Source organism: Pyxicephalus adspersus, chromosome 9, assembly GCF_032062135.1.
Source record: "Pyxicephalus adspersus chromosome 9, UCB_Pads_2.0, whole genome shotgun sequence".
Taxonomy (NCBI): Eukaryota; Metazoa; Chordata; class Amphibia; order Anura; family Pyxicephalidae; genus Pyxicephalus; species Pyxicephalus adspersus.
Genome location: NC_092866.1, coordinates 52,152,296 through 52,175,813, shown reverse-complemented (window position 1 = coordinate 52,175,813; position 23,518 = coordinate 52,152,296). Strand labels below are relative to the sequence as shown.

At 37.6% G+C, this 23,518-nt stretch overlaps 1 protein-coding gene across 17 annotated transcripts in view; it reads right to left on the bottom strand.

Moving 5' to 3' along the window:
• The window catches only part of CELF1 (CUGBP Elav-like family member 1), a 50,960-nt gene that overhangs the window by 13,397 nt on the left and 14,045 nt on the right, over positions 1-23,518 (bottom strand). For 5 of the 17 annotated variants that reach the window (XM_072421934.1, XM_072421933.1, XM_072421935.1 and 2 more), the window contains 12 exons: positions 21,262-21,344; positions 21,104-21,152; positions 18,984-19,118; positions 18,799-18,878; positions 18,540-18,701; positions 16,349-16,451; positions 16,001-16,129; positions 13,381-13,491; positions 12,686-12,886; positions 10,511-10,654; positions 9,487-9,654; positions 2,074-5,071 (listed from right to left, as the gene is read on the bottom strand). In XM_072421934.1, coding sequence (XP_072278035.1) covers positions 9,527-9,654; positions 10,511-10,654; positions 12,686-12,886; positions 13,381-13,491; positions 16,001-16,129; positions 16,349-16,451; positions 18,540-18,701; positions 18,799-18,878; positions 18,984-19,118; positions 21,104-21,152; positions 21,262-21,344 — 1,325 coding nt within the window. In that variant the 3' untranslated portion in view covers positions 2,074-5,071; positions 9,487-9,526. Of the gene's footprint in view, positions 1-2,073; positions 5,072-9,486; positions 9,655-10,510; positions 10,655-12,685; positions 12,887-13,380; positions 13,492-16,000; positions 16,130-16,348; positions 16,452-18,539; positions 18,702-18,798; positions 18,879-18,983; positions 19,119-21,103; positions 21,153-21,261; positions 21,345-23,518 lie in introns of those variants that run through there. The other 12 variants (XM_072421923.1, XM_072421936.1, XM_072421927.1 and 9 more) reach the window with 8 other exon arrangements.

Sequence of the window (23,518 nt, the reverse complement as noted above, 5' to 3'; positions counted from 1 at the left end):
CAGAAGTCAGTACAGATACTGAGGTTTAATTACAGAACTTATAGTGGTCCTTCTCTTGGAAGTATTTTTTGGTGGGATACCGGCAGTGCAATTATGTTACAAAATTAGGAATGATCATCTGGTTTTAATAAGGGCAGGATTTCCTAGGTAAAACCTGTAGTAAGTAAATGACGATGATATACTGTACATTCCTTTCGTGATGTTCAACATGCTTGTCTTTTTCCAAATATTACAATTAAAAATATCTGTATATCACTTCAATACACTCATACTAACCAAGCTTTGAGCACAGGAAAATACCTGTCTATGCTAGCAACACTAGCATCACCACACTTACAGTTATGATCTGCCAATACTAAATTAAGCTGCATAGAAACCTAAAGCAGCAACATCAGTCCAAATCAAGATAGTTCTTTGTAAAGTACCTTCCTCTTATATTAAGGGGCTAAGAGGGTTCTCTAGTACAGCAGAAGTGATTATGGCAGGTATGTTAACACTACTAAGACTTTTATAAACCAGTATGATCAGTACTAATACAACAAAGTTAAGCACTTGATTTTGGAGACATACTTTTTTTTAATTGGACTTTTAACATTTGAAACACCTTTGAATGTGTCTATGCTGCAATATTGCTCATTGTAACCTAAAATACATTTAAAAAAATGAGTGCTCAATAATTCATGCCCCTCCAGCAAATATTACAACACCATTTGGTTGCAAATAGCTGCAAGAGTGTTTAGGTCTTTACAAGCTCTGTAATATCTGTGATGTATAATTGTTCCAACTTGTTCTAGGGAAAATTGTCAAAAACAGACAGGGACGGTTAAGATATTGAACTGGGTTGAGGTCTGTGCTTTAACATGCATTGTTGAATTTTAACCAATTGTAGTACTATTGTCCTGGTGGAAGGTACATCTTTGCCTTTTGTAATAAAGCAGACCTGTTACTAGATCAAAGAAACTACAGTAGCTGAACTCATACTAAAGAATGACAATTGTCTCTAAGTAGAGCAGATCATTTGGATATGGTAGTTTCAGTCAGACACCCTTAATAAGCAAGAGGCATTTATTTGAAAGCCGGAGCTGTATATTCAGTTTGGGTCAGGGAATCAGAAAATATAAAGACAGAGAATCAGAAGTTGCAGCAATGGATGCTTACTGAAAGACATTTTCCTCCAGAACCACCCTGTATTAGGCCTTATTCATCTTATTCTCAAACTGAATCCGGTTGTTGAAAACTATCCACACAACATGAAACTTCCAGGGCCATGCTTTATTTACAGTGGAGATGATTATATATTATACCTTTTGGTTGCAAAGGAATTTTGCAACTGCACACCTCTGGGCAAAAGGCATTGAACTTAAGTAAAGATGCCCGCTCTACCTAGAGCTGCCCAACAATTCAAAGGGGTTTCCAGATAGATTTCCAACCCTTACCTACAGTATTTGAAACCAAAACATTTTGACACCTTGAAATCTGTACTGGGGGATGCATATGCAGTACAAGAAGACAAGTCTAATTAAATAAATCTTGAAATGCTACCATTTTGGTAGCACCTCACCATTCCCAGATCCAAAAAAAAATAAAATAAAAAGAGCCCAGAACGGACATCAATACTTTACTTTCCTTCTTGATCCCCATTGGTGACCTGGTCTGACAACACTTCTCCCCTCATGGGTTGTCCTCTTTCCTGATTGCATCACGCGGAGGTTGCAGGAGAGCACTGGCTGCCAGGGAGTGAGGAATAAAAGTATTCCTCCTTTAATCCCCCGAAACAAGCAGTGAATATCAAAAGGACCTCTGTTAACAGGCTTTGTGTTTAGGTCGATGGCATCTAAGAAGCTTCTATGATCATTCAGCATTTAACAGGTGTATCTGATTTTGAGCTAGTTTTGTATTCATATCAATTTGTATTCGAATGAAAAACCACTCAAACAAAAGCCTGTTCACACAAGTTAAAATAGGATTCTTTGAGCCTCGTCGGATTTCCATAAACCAAGTGGACATTGCTTTTCAGTGCTTCATGAAAAACATGCAAATTTTTTCAGGGCATGAAATAAACGGACCACGCTGTCTTCTCAAACAGTTTAATAGCAAACAAACAAAGGAAGGTACCACACTTTTTGTATACAAAATGACTTCTAGTCAGAACTGTGTATGTTGGTGTAATGGTGTGTGCACAATTAAAACATCGGTAAATATTTGGGAGGGAAGGGTACGGGTATTGAAAATTAAATTTTACAGAAAGTTAATCATTTAACACAGACACACTGGCTTCAAACTTAAACAGAAATTCATTTTAATCCACAAACTCAGCGATCAGCTATGCAGTAGTGGTTACCTTTATCTTCTTAAACCATTAAAGAAAATTTATATTTTCTACATTTTACAACACAATTTCACACAAACAAAACAAAAAAAAATAAATTTTTGCTTTGCAAATCAAAAAAAAAAACAAACAGAAAAAACAAAATTTAATTCAAGACAATTAAGAAAAAGCATCTGTGAGGAAGGGATAGTGGAGATTTCATGAGTCCTGTTACGGCAGCACAGAAGGACATCTTGGTCATATAGTGGCAACATTTTTTTTTTTCGACTTCACATTGTGAAATAAATCACTTTACATTGTTTTCTAGTAGAAAAAAGGCAAAAAACTGTACAAAATCCTAGTGTTAACTACAATCAGTTTGTACCAATAAAAAAGCCCACAGGTTTGTCTCCAAAAGATTTTTTTTTTTTTGTTTTTTGAAACTTTATATAGAATTATTCACAAAAAGCAGGCAGATACTATTAGGAAGGCAGAGGTAACATTATGACAATGCATAAAATCACCACAGAACTTTGTTGTTTAAAAAGTAGTCAGAAGAAAGCCTTTTTTGGCATTTAGATTGATCAAGAGAGAATAATTCTTGAATGTTTTGTTTCTGTAGTAAGCGCTTCACCAATGAGACAGGTTGTGAGGAAGAGAAGGAGTTATGCCCTTCTGTGTCGGCCTATGCATTGTGAGCAGCCCTACGCCGAGTTGTGTGTCAGACTGGACTGGTGCCAATTCCTGCCTCAAAAAATACATTAAAAATAAAAAAGTAAACGCAAGAGCTCACATTAAAGCTCAAGGGCACAAGCCAAAATTGGGTTATACCCTGTGGACAAAGAAGCACCGAAGAGAGGCTGATTTACCAATGCACTGCTCCTTGTGAGCTAGGAGGACTTTGCTATAAGTTTGGAGAGTGACATTTGGCTCAGAGTTGTAGAAAACCACTGGAAACAGGTCACACAGGTCATTAGAAACACATGGCAGTGTTTCATAAAGTGTCCGAAATTGCTGAACAATCCTTGGCAAGAATTTATCAAGTTTTAGCACATCTAAGAAATTAAAAAGGAAAAATTATGGATGCCCCGGAGTTCCTGGCTCCACTCACCTCAAATATGTCAATCTGGTATTCTAAGAATTTTACCCGTTGCATGCAGCAAAATCAAAGCTATTTATTGATGGGAACTGTAATGGGGTAACCTCACCTCAAGAGATACAAGAAGCCAGTAGTTCAGCTCAGTCCATGTCTGTTTTCTATGGATTGACACTATAAAACACAAGTGTGAAGTGAATGAAGCCAGATTAAACAGGTCAAATTGGAGCAAGTCTTTTTATTTTTATATCCCCTTTATTTAATTTTAGAGGATAGCCTATGAAAACTAAAGGAGTGAATTGTTGCCCATAATTAATTGGATTCCCCCTATCCTTGGGCTTTGGCTAAAAAAAAAAAAAAAAAAAAATTTAAAGGGTGCTGTAGGCAACAGAACATTTTCCCCCTCTCCACTTTATGCACACAAGGCCCTTTTGTTAGGTTACAGCACTCACTAAATATACAACGGCTCTTTTAAAAGGTAAAATACCACACTGGCTTCCGATAGACCCCTAAAGGTCATCAAGTTGGTTAAACGTAATGGTGCCAACCAAAACATGCCGTGCTGTCACACAGCACAGCTACCCTGCTTGTCGGGGCTAGGAATCTCCAGTGCAGCCTGAACACACAGCTCAGATACCTTATTAACTGCACATCTAGTCAACACGCACACACACAAAAGAAACTAATTAAAAAGGACACCGTTAACAGGTTGTTTTTAAAAATGATGGTTTTACACCCCCGCTTTGTACTTATTAACCTCTAAAACACAAAATCTATAGACTCAGTGACCGTCCCTTAAAGGGACATGTTGTGTGTAATAAACTGAGCATAGATGATTAACAGAAATGTACAGGACAAGGCAATGTAGTTCTTTTTTTTGGCACAGTTTAAAGAGAAAACAAAAGCGGTCACATTTTGCTGTAGAGACAGTAGAGCATTGCTGAAAGAAAAAAGGAAATTTTAGCAGGCAGATATACTTGCAAGTTCTGGTACGCTTGCAGGTGCTCTGTGAAGGGGGCACAGAATACAAAGTTACCACACTCCATATTGTAAACATAAAAAAAATCAAAAGCTTTTTATTCTTTTGTATCTGTAAACAGCAAAATGTGACTCTTTTGGAGAGATTCCAATTAGTTACAAGGTTTAGTTAAAAAATAAAATAACAGAAAAGAAGCCCCCTAAGCTCAAGTAGAGAGGACATACAGATTGGATTTTGGTTGGTAGAAACAAACAAAGACGAATATTAAACAGTGTGCCAGTTAGGCCTGCTCAAAAGATTATTCGGTACAAAGTATCATCCCAAAATTAAGTGGTTATTTTTATGAATTTCTAGAAAAATAGATTTATATATATAATTTTTTTAATATTCAAATGCAAGATTTTGTAATTTTTTTTTTAAATATTGTGTCCCTCTTCGCAGTCTTTGTAGCAAAGCCAATTTGGCAACACGCAAGGAAAAAAACAAACAAAAAAAAAAAAACAAACAAAAAACACAACATGGTAAAATATACACATTAGCATCAAAAAAAAAAAAAAAGTCAACACAAGTTCAGAGGTGAGAGTTCAAGCATCAAAGAAGCTGAAGAAACAAGGATTTGGACGATGTACTTGAACGCCACACCGACATGCTTTAGAGGCACAATGATGGACAAATGGCAGGAAGGGATCTAGAAAACAAAAACAAACCAGAGAAACAGGGAGAAGCACTGAGTTACACAACGCAATACATCAAATCACAGAGAAAAACAAAAAAAAAATAAAAAGACACAGCTAGACACAGTGGCCTAGCTTAATACAGACATGCAGAGACACCGAGGACCAAGGTTGCTAGCTTGGTGGACCTCGGTGTCAAAGGGAAACAACATGATGTCACACGCATATACGCACACACACACACACGACTGTGATAGGTCTGGGAGGGACAACACCCGACAGACATAAATTAGAGACTAGAATCACCATGCAAAAGGGACCCCAATAGAAGAAGTTAGCCCAGCAACCCACACGGACACAAAAGGGACCGGAGCGGCCGTGTGAAAAGTCCAAACCGCCCAATGTAAACACTGGATGTTTTTTTTGTTTTGTTTTTTTATGATCACATATGCTAGCACCTCCGAAACAATGGTGACATCTTGGTTCTATGAATGGCACGAAAAGCTTCCGAAAGGAACTGAGATGACTTAACAGAAGAGTAACCCCCTTTTTTAACAGAACAACACCTCTCAGAAGTCCCTTAATGTTCAGTGTTGACTCAGTCAAGGATAGAAATTCCCATTTTTCAAAGTGTATTTGCAAATGCAAGGCAAAAAAAAGCTAAATGTTCTATTGAAAACTTCTGAAGGAGTCAGACATTGTTTAGTTACTCCAGCCGTAGGTTTCTTTTGCTTCCAATCAAGCCGTTTCTGAAAAGGGGTGCAAGACTTGCCCTAACAAGCATTTCCACAGTAGTATAGAAAGAATTGTTTGTTTTACCGTACCAACTTAGAGGTGATTGGCAAAGGCAATAGTTAGGGGTAACTTGGATACTGAAAAGGTAGAAAGGTTCTTCATTTGAAGCTTGTCAAGTGATGGACTGCACACTTTTAAGGACAACTTACCAGGAAGCAAGAGAAATTTAAAAAATGACTTTGAAACCATTTAACTCTGCTCTTTAAACTTCTCCTACATAACAGGCTTTCACCATGTAGACCCCCACTGAATTTCTTAGGTTAACAAAGGGGTACTAGTTTGTTAAAGTCTACAACCCATTTACCTTTCCAGCTACCTTACCTTTAATGCAACCAGATTCAGTACTGCAAATTGGAAAGATACGCTACTTTTGGTTCTAGATGTTGGTAAGGAACAGTAGGAGAGTAAAGTTCCAACACCACATGCTAACTGATCATTGTAAGGGACATCATTTATTTCAATTTTGCATGATTATTAAGACTAACGATAGAGAGACAACATGCTGAAGGAATGTGAACATTGAGTCAACCAACCAGTAATTTTACTGTTTATATTACCTTGCACAACATTGAAGATATTTTTATGGGTTTAAAACTGATCTGCCTTCATAGCCGTCTAAACATCAGCACAAATAAATTGTGATTTCTATTGAGTATCTAAGACGAACACATTTAAATGCTACTGTAAAAACACGTCTATCAGTAAACATTCTCTGAAACTGAACGCCGTTTATTAACTGCTCCAGAGGATTTAAAAAAAAAACACTCTGTACTAAAATGTTAATTGAAACTATGAACAAATACTCCACAAATAATTCCTAGAAAATAGGCATGCCTACTCCTAAAAACTAAACTTGGAACAAGTCCTTGCATTTCAGGAGTAGAAGCAGGAATTTCAATGTATGGCAATTCATAGACCCCACCAATGACTGAAGGGGTTTATGCTGCAACTAATTAAGTAATAACTAATAAAATTATAGGACCAACAAACAGCTCTAACAGCACATTCACACCATAACACTGCAACAAATTCTAGATGGGGATTACAATACAAAGTTAGGTGCACTCCAATGCACATCTGCAGTGCTTTGCAACTCACGTATGCTGCACGACAGTGCAACACATGGCTGCATATGCAAATGTTATATCGTTTGTATATGATGAAATTAAATGCTTGAGGCCTTTTCTGATGGCTCAGTCAGTGCACCTCAACATATGTTGCTGTGTACAGTTAAAGCCCTTACAGTACACGGTGTAATGACTGTAGTTTTGTCCTTTTTTTTCAAATTCATGTAAAATGCAATCTCTAAATACATCAGAAGTAGACCACATCGCTGGTACTGCTCATATGGGCTTCCAGAATAGACATAGACCCCAAATAAATACCTACTACTCCTAACCCTTTTCAAAAGCTGTCATGTAGGCAGGAGGTCTGAAAAGCAGAGTTTAGGTAAGCCTTTAGGTAAATCGTAAGCTGAGATGCAAAAAATGTCAATACTGACAAGTCAGGGCGACAAATTTCTTTTTAACATTTACAACCCAGACTCTTCTGCTGGGCAGGATTATTTTTTTTTTGTCCGTCCTCACACATTTGTAAGATGCCTTATAAACATAATGCAGAGTTACTCTGTATAAAACATAAAATAAAATCACTGTCTTTCCAAATTCTACAAAATCTCTTCCCAGTGAAATAATTTAGGCAATAAATATTGCTCACTCATCCGAGCTGTATAAAACCTCTATAAAAATATAGAAATGTCATTCTAACAGGCTTTTTTCCTTCAATCATCTTTTTTTTTCAGTTTGATTTTTTTTGCACTTGTATAAAAGATTATATCAGGAAGCCTGGAAGCCTCAATACGTTTCACATTATACCAAATCAAAAACTTTTGAAAACACTTTTTTTTATCTCTGAGTATACAATATTCAAGTTTTAGCAGTTCTTCAGCATGTATGTCACGATACATGTATGTAGGTATGCACGGAAAGGTACATACACACACAAGCACATGAAATACTCTATTCTACTACGCAACACCAGACACCAGTCTCTGAACTCTTGAGAGAAAATCACCCTTTGTTTTAATCTGTTAATGCCGTGCCCACTTGCCATGTAGAGTGCTAGGTAAAGTTACCAGTAAACATTTTGTCTGGTTAGAGACCAGGATGATTGTTTAAGAAAGTTTAAAAAATACACATATATTGTGCTTATGATTGCCAGAATTGCAATTCAAAACTGAGAACCTACAAGATACAAATACTCTAAAACGTACTTTGCCTGAAGTGCCAAAAAGATAGATTGTGATATATCCATCACTTTATACTCTGTTGATCCCACTACTCCGAATTAGCGACATCATATACAGCTAAATTCCATACTAAATCAGGCCGAGATTGTAGTTAAAAGCGTACCGCTTATCCAGCCTGTAGTTCTGCTATAATTAAATAAAAATGGATGTAAACATTTTCAAACTTGCACAGACAATTATATTGCTTTTATATTTTAATGTGCAACTGAATGCCATATTATTAGACTGTCAGCTATTTTAGGCTGGGAGGGGCCAACATTAATTAACCACATGCAAGCTCCTCTATCTGCTGACCAGTTAGTGAGTGAGTCCTTAACCACTTTAAGGGCCTGAGACTAAATTGCTTTGACATCAATTTAGAATGGAGTAAAAGTGAATCTAACCTGCTGGTGATCAGCTTCCCTCTTGCTTCAAGTTTATTTTGTATTCCCGTAGAATTGTATGGAAATGCAAAATCCATCTGATGCCAACAAAAGCCTGACAACACAGGCCAAAAACCTGTCAAGTTTCTATTAAGGTGCATTGGGTCGGTTCATTAACCAAAAGTTTACAGAGAGGCAGCAATGTCTAAAATTCCTAGCATGTGATTAGGCTGAGAACAGAAAAGGGCGTGAATTTGGTTGTAAAGTATAGCAGCTAATCAGAAATATCCTTTTCAGTGTTAAAACTAAGTTCCTGAAAGTCAAAATCTGATTGGCTGAAGCAATACAACACTAGTGAGAGCGTACATTTTAAATGGCAAAAAGGGCAACCCTAATTGTGCTTTACATATATTTTGACCCTAAAAATGGAAAGCAGCCAGGATGAAAATATTAAATTCAACAGGATGATTTCACATAATCCCAGTAGAAAATTAGTCATTTCTGTAAGGTAAAGCTCAGGGCAGCATGAGTGTGCAGCTGAAACGCAGTAGAATGGCAAGTGGAGCATTGAGCAGACAGGCTGTATAATGCCAGGAAAAGCAGGAGCTCTTCTCTCCTTTTTAAGGGTTCTGGTGCTGGTACTTGTCACACATTTGTACAAACACAGCAAAAGTCCAAACAATAATAATTATAAAAAAAAAAAAAATCACTGATATGGCACCTAAACTCCAAAATAAAACACTTGGAACAAGTAGTACGAGCCGTTCTTCCATATGAAGCAAAATAAAGAGAAATCACAACAAAACGTTGTACCCAGAGTCTTTTAGGAGGGAAAGAGGCTTCTGGCTTTTAGCACATGGAGATGCTTCGGGGCTGCTGAGAGAGACAGCAAAGTCTGTATGTTCTTACTAAGTGCTCTCCTCCAGCCATACATCCTGGTTTGGCCTTTTCATCCCACACTTACCAGAACATCCTTCTCGCTCACTTCCCAGGGCAGTACAGTTTCAGTAGGGTTTGCTGTCATTCTTGGAGCGTTTAAGCTGAACCTTCAGACGTTTCATTCCGATCTGAAAGCCGTTCATGGACTGGATAGCAGCCTGAGCTGAAACTGGATTGTCATAACTAACGAAACCTGTGAAAAGCAAAGCACGTCAGTTGTTTTTAAAGCGAATATGCATAAATAGAAACTTTCAGGCTTATACATCAAATGTACAGACTCAAAATAATGTGTAAAAAAAAAAAAAAAAAAAAAGATTGCTGGTTTGTTTAAACTTATTAAATAAGCCTGCAGAGTTTGTGTTTACTAAACCAAGGAAATCAAAATATGCATCCATGGCCCTGCAAGAATCTTTGCTTTCCTTAAATAAAATAGCCCCACTAGTAGCCATAGGCAACACATTAGCAATTGCAAACATGCATTTTTTATTCTAACATGAAAACGCATTTCAACCCCAAAACATTATCTTCTCTTCTATAAAGCAGAGACTCCCTTTATTAAATGCAATTTAAGGATGCAACAGAGAAGAAAAGGCACATCCTTGGCTGTTAAAGCATTGCTGATGCTAGAGATTATGTCATGTGGCAAGTACACTTAAACTAGAATTAAAAAATAAGCCTTGAATAACAACGCTACATGTCTTTCTTGAAGACAATCCAGGAACACATCTCTGCATCAAGAGATTTTTAAATACAAAGCGGATTTGCTTGCAATTAGCATTAATGCAAGGTAGAAAAAGCCAACTCTGGCACGTTGGAAATTTGCAAAGCCAAGTTTCTCTTGATGGATATTAGAGTGTTGGATGGTATTCATAGCTTTTGTGAACAAATATGCTTTACCATATCCCTATCCAAAACATTCATGTAGATTTTAGATTATAGGAATAGTCAAATCCCAGGCTTGTGGAAGATTTCCCCTCACTTTTTGAGGGGACACAGGCTGCAGTAAAAGAGTCACTAAGTCACTCCCTCTATATCTACTGATAACTTACCAAAACATTTGCTGAGGTTCGTTTGTTTATCAATGAAAACTTTGGCGGACACAACATTTCCAAATGGCATGAACATCTGCAGGATGTCCTGGTCACCAAACTCTTGTGGTAAGTGGTAAATGAAGAGGTTTGCACCCTCTGGACCTAAATGATGCAGGAAATTAAAAGAAAAACATGTTTATTACAGTCATCATGGTAAGTTAATTGCAGAGTAAAGCATATTGTGTTGTATGCATCATTAAATGGGAACCACTAAGCACTTTTCAGTAACCACCTGGCTGTTTTTAGGTAGGTACTGATGAGCTGGGTCACAATACAGGGGCCACAACAGCCTCTTCCCACCCAGCTTAAATCTGGGTTGAACACTGGTACTGTACTGCTGGATGTTCTTTTCATCTACTTTTCCAAGTGACATTTCTACTCCAGAATCAAGACAAAGCAGCTGTCTGAAGTCACAAACATTTGACTAATCTCAGAAAGGCTTTGCAGTTTACAGTCTCCCAAACAAAACCATGTAGAAACAACATGTAAAGGAAGAAATGCGGGATACTGTGTGTTCTACAGCTTATAATCATTGGCATATTACCCGTTCTCATGAATTATGGTTGACTGACACATTTATACAACTGCACCGAACACTTGTGCATTCACTGACATTTCCTCAGCAAAACTTAAATATAGCACATAATCGGATTCAATATGAGCACCTATGGCTTCAGATTGGCTTAAGAATGCCATACAGATGCAGTTAAATTAGTAAATTAGTAAGCAACCATAATATATAAGAAAGCCAGTCCACAACCCTCACATTACATGCCGTGGTGGTGTTAATGAGATGCAGATGATTGTTTTAATGAAATCAAACAAAAGATTACAAAAAAAAAAAAAAAACCTAAAGAAGCCTAATAAGCTATATGACTGACAGAAAAACACAGCCCATCATTCAAAATAATTTTGATGAATTTCGGTGAGAGAAAAAAAAAAAAAAAAAAAAAAAAGACTCCAGAGCCCAAAACTTAACTAGGTATGTGTGGCATTGATTCAAGTTTATGTTGTCATCCCCCCTTAGTCAGTTGTTGTCTGCAAAGAGAACACCTAATAGATTTGTATCAAATAAGGAGCAATCAAAAGGTTGTAAACATGAGGATAGTGTCTCAGGAGACTACCAGGCCTAAACATGTTTGTGCATTAGTTACAGTACAAGGAAATTTTAGGGCATCTGTAAGAAGTTTGAGATTGAATGTTTAATACTAACCACTATTACGAGCACTAGATGTGATGGAAAACCCAAAGCTCCAGCATGTTGAGGTGTTGAAGAGAAGGATTTGTTTTGCAGTGAAGATAAGTTGGGTAGGGAAGGTGCAACACTGCCTGGGTGTTTAGTGCAACAAAGGCAGTTGTCAGCTTACAGGACAATCAGGGATTTTTCTATACTTTCTGCATTTTTCAAGAGATTCAAGAGAGGTGTGTGTGTGGTGTGTGTCTTACCCAAACATTTTACACAGAAAAAGCCCCTATTTTCAGTACTGTGAATAGGGAGAACATAGGACCTACAAGCCCGCATGGTCCTTCTTAGCAGAATTCTCCTTTTTAGGTACTCTCTCTGGCCTAAAGATTGCAAAGATGTTAGATAAATATTTATAAAAATTTGTGCTATACCACAATTTTATACATATGGCAATGATATTTGTTAGGGAGCTTGGCATACTGCTAAAAAAAAACTGCCATTGCAATTTTATATTTGCTATCCCTCCATGGCAAATACTAATCGATTGATTATATGAAGGAGTCAGGGATCAGATTTGTTTAATGGCATTTATAAGGCATCCATACAGGACTTAGGTTGCCAGGATTTTAATGTACCTTCAGGTTTTATTCAAGCAACAGGGTCTGTTTTACTTGTATTCTGGGTTTGTTTATTTAACAATGTCAGCTCTCTCAGTACTTGTTGCCAAAATAAATGCTGCCACAAAAGGAGTCTGGAAATTGCTGCACCAAAAATATCCAACCAGCTCTTCAAAGCATTTGAAGGTAAACTGCTTCTGTGGGGAAACCCACTCAGCTCAGCACAGATGGACTCTTTAAATGCATTGCCATTATAAAACTACTACAAGCCCATATACACAATGTTTTCAAAATCTACATCACATTGTCCAAAGAGATCAAGCTAAGCACCTCTATAAAATTCACCTTCTTTCTGACTTCCTGCAGCACTCAGTCCTTGCTGTGACAATAGGCTCTGATTGTAGAGTGAAGGCAGTGCTGCTGCAGCATATTGCTGGATTCCAGAGTAAGCTTGACTTAGAGCTTCCATAGTGCTACCAGTGCCATTAGAGAGGCCGCTGCTACCCAGTCCACCATTTAATGCTGCCATCCCTAGAAAGAAGAACAAAGATATATTATGAAGTGAAGTTTGTATTTAAAGGACCATAACAAATTAGACAATAAAACTTTTCTACAGGCAAAAATGTTTTCTAAATCAGAGCTTTATGCAGATTATATAGATGTCAGGTAAATATGCATATTTCATATTTACCACCTAAAGCTACTAAATAGTATTCTCCAAATAATACATTTTGGTCCTTACAACAGCTCTGGTATTTAAAAAAAAAAAAAAAAAAGCGAGATCACATTACACAAGCAGCTGAAGCACTCAGAAGCGCAGGAAACAACTGTCTTAACAGCTGCCTAAAAGCATAAATTGAGTGCTGCACTTAATCAATGCAAGCCCAGCATGCTTCAGCCATAAAAAAACACCATTAGTTTATTCATGACACATTTATACTTGAGAAGTGTTCTTCTTTGACAGTAGCATAGTAGTATGTTTTGTTTATGTGTAACAAGTTTAGTGCCGCACAAAATAAACTTACCTGCTAAAGAACCAACATTTAGGCCAGCAGTTGCACCTGCCAGAGTCTGTAAGGCTCCAAGAGAAGCCATGGGGTTCATTGACGAGCTGTTATTTGAACCGGGGGATGATCCTAAGAGGATAGGTTGGAGGGAAGAAGATAAAGAAAAAATGAGAAGCATGCATGCACATACCAAAGCCAACATAAAGACATTTTTGTACAATATTTAACACACATCTTGCCCTAAACAAATACAGAAATTTCCTTTAAAACACCAAAGTCCGACTGGAAACAAAATTAGCCTAAGATATTTGCTGTGCAAAAATCCCAGCAATAGAAAGTGTGACATTTACTAACACCAACTAAAAGACATAGGACAGCAAAAATGAAACCTGCACAAAAGTGGCCTTGCTTTTCTACATTGCTATCAACTTCACTGTAACTCCCTTATCCACTTTTACCATCATGGGTCTTGTTGTTCCTTTCACTGCCCTTACATCCTTTCAGCATTCTGTAGTAGCCCAAGTGAATCAGGCAAAAGAACTACAGCACTTAATCAATGCCACTATATACACTACACACCTTGAAGTGTCAGCTTTTCAATTGGGACCTATACTGAGGTATTAGGTAAACTGCAATTTCTAATAGTTTTTTTTATACTGTACCTTTGCCTAGAATACTTTCTGAATTACTGACCATGAAATGACTATGCCGCTTTGGTAAGCCGTTAAATTGCAGCACAACTCGCGCCGCAGTTATCTGCATGCTTGCTTCAGGAGACAAACTACTGAAACATAAAAGATCAACTTTATATTCAGGCAATTAGTATTCTTCTACAATTAATTCAGTGATAGCAGTTTACATAATCTGTCAGTATAAAACTTCCTTAGAAGATGAAGATTTAACACTTCCTGATACAAATCATGAAGTTGCTGTACATAGTGTCTTTTTTGCAATCACTTTAATGGTTACAGATCTTTGTCTAGAACAGCTTTTTTACTTTTTTAACTTGGGGAGGAGACCCTTGAAATAATTTTTAGATCAGGGAACCTCTATAATATATCGACAGATCACAGTACATTAGTGTGGTGATCGGTAGTAAAAAATGTCTCTAACATTGCCTGTCCATTGGGAAGAATGTCACACTTACAGATAGCCAAAATGATTATTGTGTCAGGTAAACTGACCTTAGAGTCACCAATTGCTCAAGAACTTCCAGCTAACTCTAGAGGAACTCTGATTGAGAAACACTGGTTTAGAGTGTAATTATATACATTTGTCTTCAAAGCTACCCTAACCTTGACACTTCCTTTACTACATGTTAATTTCCTTTTACAACTACTAAAAAATGGTTCAGTGAATGTCAGATTCACTGCTTTGTAATATAAAAAAAAAAACAAACAAATCACTCCCATAAGTCAAACCATAAATTTGCACATTATTAGCAATAAAACATGTTTGATAAATGTTTCATTTCTCACCCAGCCATTATAGCTAGATCATATTTATTGAATTTATACTGGTCTATTATCTGCTCAAATTATCCATATAATAAAATATAAATAATTATCATTAGTAAATGTTTTAAGTCTAATACTAATATTTGTTTGCACAACTAAATTGAATTCATTTTAAATTGATTGGAAGCATTTTGCATTATCTCAACAATATTTAAAAAATTATGACATTAAAATTTTTTTTGTAGCATTATTAAATTCTGCTATAAAAATTTGTGTGTGCATGTATTATCACTCGGGGGGGGGGTAGATTTTTTTTCCCCTTTAAGAGACACATGGCTCCACACACGTGCGGTCTAAAGTCTGAGATTAGTGGTCCGCAAGCTCCAAACGGCTGGAGACCACTGTCTAAATGTGCCTAAGAAAACTGCTTAACTGGCATTACCAGGCTGAGCCACTAGTTGGCAGCGCCAGTCTAAACAAAAAACCTTGCTTACCAAAAGCCTAACATTCAGGGTGCCTCAAGCCACAAAAAAACAGTGACACACATAATGATTAAAGACATTGGCATTATCAGCTGTAGATATTGCAAGACAAGTGTTTTACAGGAAATACCCAAGTCATCCCTTGAAAATCACACAATGAACTTCTCTGTTCCTCTCAACTTTTATTAACAGCTTCCTCGGCTGACAGTAAGCAAAAAAGTTTTTAGAGGTCTCAAATGTAATAAAAAGAGTGGCTATGGCTGCTTATTTATAGATGCCTGTTAAGAAAAGAATGGCAGCTTTAAAACTGAAATCTTCAGTTTTGTATAAATCTGCTTACCAATCGCTTAGGGAAAAAGGGTGAGAGCCAAGTAGTAACAAGTCAAGTTTGATTTTATTGAGAATGACCTATAAATTAAGGCAGATGACAGGGTGGAAACTGAGGTACAAGAGGACAGCTGACATTGGACATTTTATCTATCTAATAAATGTCATGCTGAATCAGAGCAAAAAACACTAAGGGGCAAATTTTTATAAAGACTGAAGTAATGTAAAACCAATCAAAATCTTTTTGTACAGTAAACAAAGGTCCTAAAAACTGCAAGAGTAACGTTAGAGGTCTGCACATCTAGGAACACAAAAGAACAAAAAAAAAAAACAAAAACAAAAACCAAAAAACACACAACATGTGCAGCTCACCAGAACTGGTCAGGACGCTGAGAGGACTGCTGGAAGTAGTGAGTGCTGAGGCCGCACTGGCTGGATTCTGTGCAACGCTGGCAGCTGCTGCTAGAGCTGCCAAGTTCTGTATCTGCATGGCACTGAGTCCTGAAACACGCAACACAGGCAAGAAAATGCCACATACGCCATTAGCCATTATGCTATATCTGTTTTCGTTTTTTTTTTTTTTTTTTAAATGTTTTTTGGAAAGAAAAGGAGACGGCACATGTCAATTGTGAAGTAACATGAAGAAGAGGTGAAGACCCTAACACATAATAGGAAAGGAAAAGGATAGTGGAAGAATAGTAAAATAAAAAAAGCACACACCTGATGTTGTCTCGGTGGAGTACTCACCTCCCATGGGATGGAGGCCACTCAGGGAGTTGAGGTTGCTGGACGAGGCTGTCTGTTGGAGGAGCTGCAAATAAAGCTAGACATTACACCAAAACAAAACAAGAAGGAGAGTGAGGGCTCAGTCCGGTCTGGGGATAAAGTCTACACACCACATATATCCACAGGGTGTACAAGGACAAATGTGAGTGGGAAGGGGTCGGGTTAAACCAGAATGAAACCGCAAAAAAAATATTTAAAAAAAAAGTTTAACTTTTTACGTCACCGCAAAAATAGTGTTAGCGAAACACTGATCCACCACACCGTGCATTGGGGAGGGAAAAAAATTGCTATAGAGATGAGTTTTAACCACTGGAGCAAATGGCCTTTTCTTGACTTGAACCTGATGTGGACTGAAACATCTGCAAATCAGAGGGCATAAAAACCATACTATATCTTGCTATACTATCCATCCAAGAGTCTAGATAGCAAAACGTGGGGGGGAAAAAACATTAAATAACTTTTACTACCATTATTTTCCTTTTTTCTTTCTTCATTTGTTGGAATTCTCTCTCAGAATCTATTATAAGACAATAATTACAGCAACTATCTGGGGGGTTCCAAAGAGTTGTGTATGGAATGGGTAATAAAGAGCTTACAAATTTTTCTATGCACAGCTATTAGAAGGGACAGCAAGAGACATTGGTCAATTTAGGCTCTCAATCTTTATCAGAGCAAAGGCAGAGATTCAGAAAATCACTGGAACCTTCAGGTTTCTGAGATGTAGCTGTCAAGGTCAGTGTGTCTTGGCGATGTTATTAACATGCTGTGCAAACAACGGATGCGAGGCTTTTCCACTCCACTTTAAGAGGTATAACAAGCAGAGAAACAACTTTTCCTTTTCCTATATGCTGGAGAAAACAAAGCTGCACACTCTGTGGACAACAAGCTAGCCTTACCTTCACTCCAGGTTTTAAAAATCACCCCTTTGAGCCAATATAATATAGCACATCTAACAAAGTACTGATTGCAAAGTGTACTGACCAGAGGAACCAATCAGATAACACCCTGTATTGCAATTATTAAGACAACTCAATTCTGATTGGTTGCTACAGGTTAATACATTTTGACTTTTGTACAGTTTAGTAGAAATCATGGACACCTGCACAAATGAGCTGAACACAAATAGCAAAATACACAAGAAACTAAGACAAAAGTTGAGCATTAAAATCCAATTTAGAAGCAAAAAAAATCGTTGGGTTCCCATGATCATTATGACATGAGGGTGCAACCTAGAAGACTCCTAAGGTAATAAATATCATGGTAGGGTTAGGAAACGTATCCTCTCATCTTACAAAAACACTTAAGTACTCTAGGGGTTTGTTATCAAGCCAGAACTTTTCTGATGAAAGCTACTGTCTTTTTAAAAGCTAATTGTTGAGCAGTGATGCATCTGCGCTGCAAAAAAAAAAAAAAAAATTTAGAGGAACATTAGCCACAATTATTGGATTCTAAAGGGCATCTCAATAAATGTTCTCATTTCAAGATTCAATATGTACACATTTTTAAAACAGGGTTTAATTTGAAGATGTGCAACATTATGTTCCATATATCTGGCTACAACGCTGGGTGAAAATTGTAACTCTATTAGCAACAGGAGCCTAAGTGGGCAGAGCTTTCCAACTGTGAATATTGCTGGATTAGTTTACAAGTATCTATTGCTGCAAAGTTTTAATGGCTCTCTCCAAGCCGTGATACTGATAGGAAGCACTGTGACTACAAGCTATTGATGCAAGTACAATGCATTAGTGTGCTCATATTCAGTGATCTTTAGAACACTGGAAGCTTCTGGGCTTAGTGCTGGATCATGACTACCACTAATAGCTGCTGGTTCTATCGCTGAAGTCTCCGGGACTCACATGTTTTGCTAGGTTCAGGTGCCGGGTGGTAAGAAATTGTAGGTGGGTAGCAGCCCCTGTATTGTGAGCCAACTCTTCAGTAACCACCCAAAAAAAAGCCCGGTGATCACCGAAAAGTGTCGACTGGTGCACCCAGCTAAAAGGGACTGGTGAGAACACTGTATTTGTGGCAAAGTTCTAGGTGTCCAGCTCAATTGTAATCAGGAGTCCAAGAAAGTTCTTAATTAAACGGCACCGCACAGCCAAAACAAAACTCAAACAATACTTACTGCTAAGTACTGTGGTGCCAGACTGTTTAATCCAGCAAGGTTCCCCCACACAGAAGCTGCATTTATTTGCTGCATCTGTTGCTGGAGCTGTTGTGCCATTCGCTTCTGTTCTTTGTCTTTCTGTGTGTCTGCAAACTTGACAACGATTGGAGAGGAACAACCCTACAAACAAAATCCAACGTCACAAGATGGCCAATGTAATAGTGGATAACTGGAGAAAACCGTCACAACCGCTGAACAGTAGTTTGGTGTTACTCACCTCCATAGTTTGTGCTTGGTGCATGGCTTTGATTGCTGCCTGTGCCACAGATCTGGATGAAAATGTAATAAATGCACAACCTACAGGGAATAAAACAGGAAAGCTACTAGAACAACTTCGTCCATAGATAACCATGCATTAAAGCCGCGTTCCAATAGGCAAGACTAGTCTGTAGTCCTACTTACCTCTGCTTAACCCATCGGGTCCCCGCAAAATCCTGCATTCTTCTATTTGCCCAAACTGAGAGAACATAACCCGGATATCATTCTCATTACACTTCTTGGACACCATTCCAATAAACAACTTTCTGTCTTCAACGGCTACAGGAAAAGTACAAGAAAGATAGTTTGTGAGGACTACTAGACTTGCTGCAAGTAGCCACCGGTAACAGTCAGCAATGAGATATTATACGATCAGGATGCATACAAGTAGTCAGTATGTGATTTGTGCAACTATACATTAAACAACCAGGCATCAAGTTACATACATAAAAGTAATAGGTTTAAAGTTTATGTCCAGCTCAAATGTGTTTACATTTTATAGTAACTAACAATGGACAGACCCTGTATAAGGCTTATTAAGCTAACCCAACAGTGACGGGATAGGACCAGTAAGGCTTGAAACAGGATAGCTCCCTTAACACTTCTAATGGATTGTGCCCCAAGCTTATCATCCTGATCCTTTTAAATGATGAGTGGCTGACCAGGACAAGCAAGTGCATGTTAAGCATCAAGGCAACTGATATCTACAGGCTTGTTCCAGGTCAATGACTCAAACACAAAACAAAATGCCTGCAGTAAGCAATGGCAGCTTCACTGCTGTCCCAACAAGTTTCTATCAAGTACAGATGTTTGTTGCTTTCATTAGAACCCAGAAGGCCACATGGACAATATATAAAGCTGTATATGAAATATAAAAATCGTAATATGGAACAGAGTCTGAACAGAAATAAAGCCTGGTTTAAATAGTTAAGTCTAAATCGGAGACTACCTCACCAAGTTATAGATGATATCCTTAGGTGTACACCTTCTTGTTTCACATATACACTCCATAATGGGAAAAAATTACAAGAAAGAGGCAGGATAATCACACCAAGTCACAGTCTAATCAGCAGGCTGAAAGCGAAGTGTGGACCTAGGAAGCTTTAACACTAAACTAGGACTGAATTACCTGTGTGGATGTGCAGATATGGCTAAATCACTAAACAGAGTGAACAGCATAAAAAATCTTTTAGCAAAAAAAAAAAAAAAAAAAAAGTTGGCATTAATGTATTTAGGCATTTGACTTGAGTTCCACTTTAAAAGTAATCAATTTTTTATCTTTTTTTAAAAAAAGGGGAATGACTATCTCAACCCACTGATGACACCCTTCATGTATTGAGAGGGCACCATCTATAACAGCCACCAGATAGACGGCAGTGAGAAAGATATACTGCAGTTTACAATTATCTTGCAAACTAAAAAATTATGAGGCATTAGAGAGTAAACAGAATTTTCCCAATTGAAGTTCCTCCAGAGGTTGCTAGCAATGAGTAAATTTGTGCACCAAGTCAGTTACCACCGACAAGAATGTTATTTTTCTGGTTATCTGTAAGGGTGACAACCACCACAAAAATATATTGTGACCTATGGATACTATTATTGTCATGGGTTCTATAAAACCTGAAAGTTATTTTAAGGGTCCCCCATGTTGATAACAAGGTTGAGAAATGAAGGGCATTGAATATTTTAGAAAGCTGCAATCTCAGTCTTGTTCTCTTGTGCAGCACCACCTGGAGGCAGTATATAGCCTGCAGCTACAAATTTGGGAACTATTCAGATTACTGAAACCAGGGCTTGCCATCATCAGAGTGTTCATTACATTTAATAATGTCTTAATTATTTAGCATACCATCCCTATTGCTTTCAGATAAGAGCTGTAACAATTCACAATGTACATTGGCAGGGTTAATAATTAATAAACTAACACTATGCAAAAGGCACAGTAGCCAGTATGGGTAATAGTACACACACACCTGAGAAAAATATGCAATAAATTCTAGAACCTAAACTTTAAATTTACAGTAATTGCAGCATTTTTAAAAACAGGTTATTTTTGTTCACAGCCCAAATCATGTACAGGCAGCTCCATCATAAGCGAAAATGTGTCAAATGACAAGACAGTAGAAGTAACAACAGAAACAGATCATGAGTAATGAGCCTGTGGAGAATGCAATGCATTCAGAAAAGAGAAGCAAGAACAGGACACGTTCACCCCTAACGTGTTAAAAGTACAGCAGTGAATGTCAGAGAACTAAGTGGCATACCATTATTCTTCTCGCTGTCAGCGGGCTTCATCTGGATTGGATGATGCATCTGAACATACACAAGGAAAGAAAAATAGGGTGATGAGAACGTATATTCCTGGATAGTCATTCACAGATAAACACACTGAATAATTTTTGCTAAGTGCTGAAATACTCACCCCAGGAAGAATCTTCATGTTATGCAAAGCATTTTGTGCTTCTAACGCTGCTTTACGTGTGTAGAAAGTGATAAAACAGCAACCTTAGGAGGTGGGGGAAGAAAAAAAAAAAAAGATAGGTTAGCGCCAAAGGAAACAGATGTTTGTAATAAATCCGGAGAATATGAGAAGCGCCAGTCAAGAGTACACACATCAGAACAATTCTGCACAACATGAGGTCAACAAGAAAACTGGCGAGGGGGAGTGGTCAGGATCTGGCAAAACTCTTTCTTACAGCCCAGAACATTGGGGAATCTAAAAAACAATACACTTCTTATAAGGTATTTCTAAGTCTTGCATGTCTATTACAGAAAATTATTATTATTAAACAGGATTTTTATAGTGCAAACATATTACGCAGCGCTGTACATTAAACAGGGGTTGCAAATGACTGACAGTAACACAAGAGGAAAGTACCCTGGCCCGAAGAGCTTAAAATCAAAGAGGTGGGGGAAGTATCACACAAATAGGAGGGGGATATGGAATGGTAGGTAAGAAGTGAGGGTTTTAGGAGACAGAAGAAGACAGATAGGAGACTTTGAAAAGATGTGTTTTTAGTGGTCTTTAAAAAGAGCACAAAGTAGGGGCAAGCCAAATAGGACTAGGAAGTGAAATGATTGTTATACCTCATTAACAAGAAAATCTCTATTTAAGATTCTTCTTGCAGACTAAAAAGGAAACAAGTCAAGAAGCTGTATTGGAAAACTGACAATCAGATAGCCAAGGACTAGTGTCCAACATGGCCTGTGATCTCTGCAAATCTCATGATACTCTAAGTCATGGACAGCAGTACCTTGGATCTTATACAGAAGGCATACAGGGACAGAAGTGTCTAGGAATAATGACCTACCAGGAAAAAAAAAAATCTGTGTACTGGTTGGGCACAATTACCATTTCCAGATGTTCACTATAGCACAGCAAATATTCACTTTCGGAGCTCCATTCCGCTTTGCGTAAGAGACATCAAGTTTTCCATACAGCTTGGGGTTATTGCATGGTCTAGTCTCAAAAGTTTGCGATTTCATTTTACTTAATCAGTAAGATACCTAAAGCTTTTTTTATCCTGATTTATTCCCATGAATTGCACCTATGCTGAAAATACAAATCTAAGAGCCAATTATTTCATGCTGTTTAGGTGCTTCTGATATCTCCTACAAATTGCTAGGTACCCAGATGTCATATTGATCCAATGGCTTTATTATTATTTCCAGACAAAGATGCAAAAGAAGTCAGTGGATAAGGATTTCTAGCTTTCGAATGAGCAACTCAACGTAATGAAGCCAGAAGACAAGTATTCTTAGAAGGATTTACTGAAATGGCAGGTACTATATTTGCCAATGTAAAGTGTGCTACAGAAAAGAATAATTTTCATGTAGATCATCACACCCTATGAGCCTTACAGTAAAACATACATTCTCTTAAACATCTAGAGTATTAACTAAAATAGGAAGCTGTTTGCTGGTTCAATCTACCTGTTTCCACCCACAATTAGAGATCCATTTAACATGGAATGAGAAGGTAAACCGGCATTAAAAAAAATGATATATGTATATGCTAATGAAGATCTCCTCTCCTAAAAATACTTGTTTCCTGGTGATCATGCCAAACTTCGATGTTCAGGTTCAAGTTCCTTCCCAAGTACCTCTAACGTTTTCAACCTGCTTACTTCTACTTTGTAAATCAAACTACCAAAAACTTGAATTACTTTCTGCTAACACAACAGGAAGAAAGCTGAAAATCTCTACAGAAAGCAATTGCCCTCTTGGTGTCACCAGAATAGGTGCAGTCATTGGAAGAACTAGCTTTCTGGTTACACTTACACCCCAGGACGAAAAAAAATAAAAATAAATATTTCTGAGCAGGGATATAAGAAAGCAATAAAAAGACAGGATGTAATCCTTTTTCATTTTAAAGGGTATACATAGCCAAGCTTCTCTTTTATAAGGACCCGGCGAAGAATCATCAAAGTACAGTAGGCATTATTTATGTGTGATACATTATCCTTACCTCTGCATTGTCCTATTCCAACAAAAAGTGCAATTTCCCTGTGCATTTCCTAAATTGCTTACCACTTAGACATTTACTGCCCCCATATTAAGGTTTACATAGAGAAGATACATCTTTGTATTGTTTTGTACACATGTATACAAGTCTTTTGGAAGGTAAAACACTACAGGGCCTATGGCCCTGGGATTACGTAAAGAAGGCCTTTGCAAGA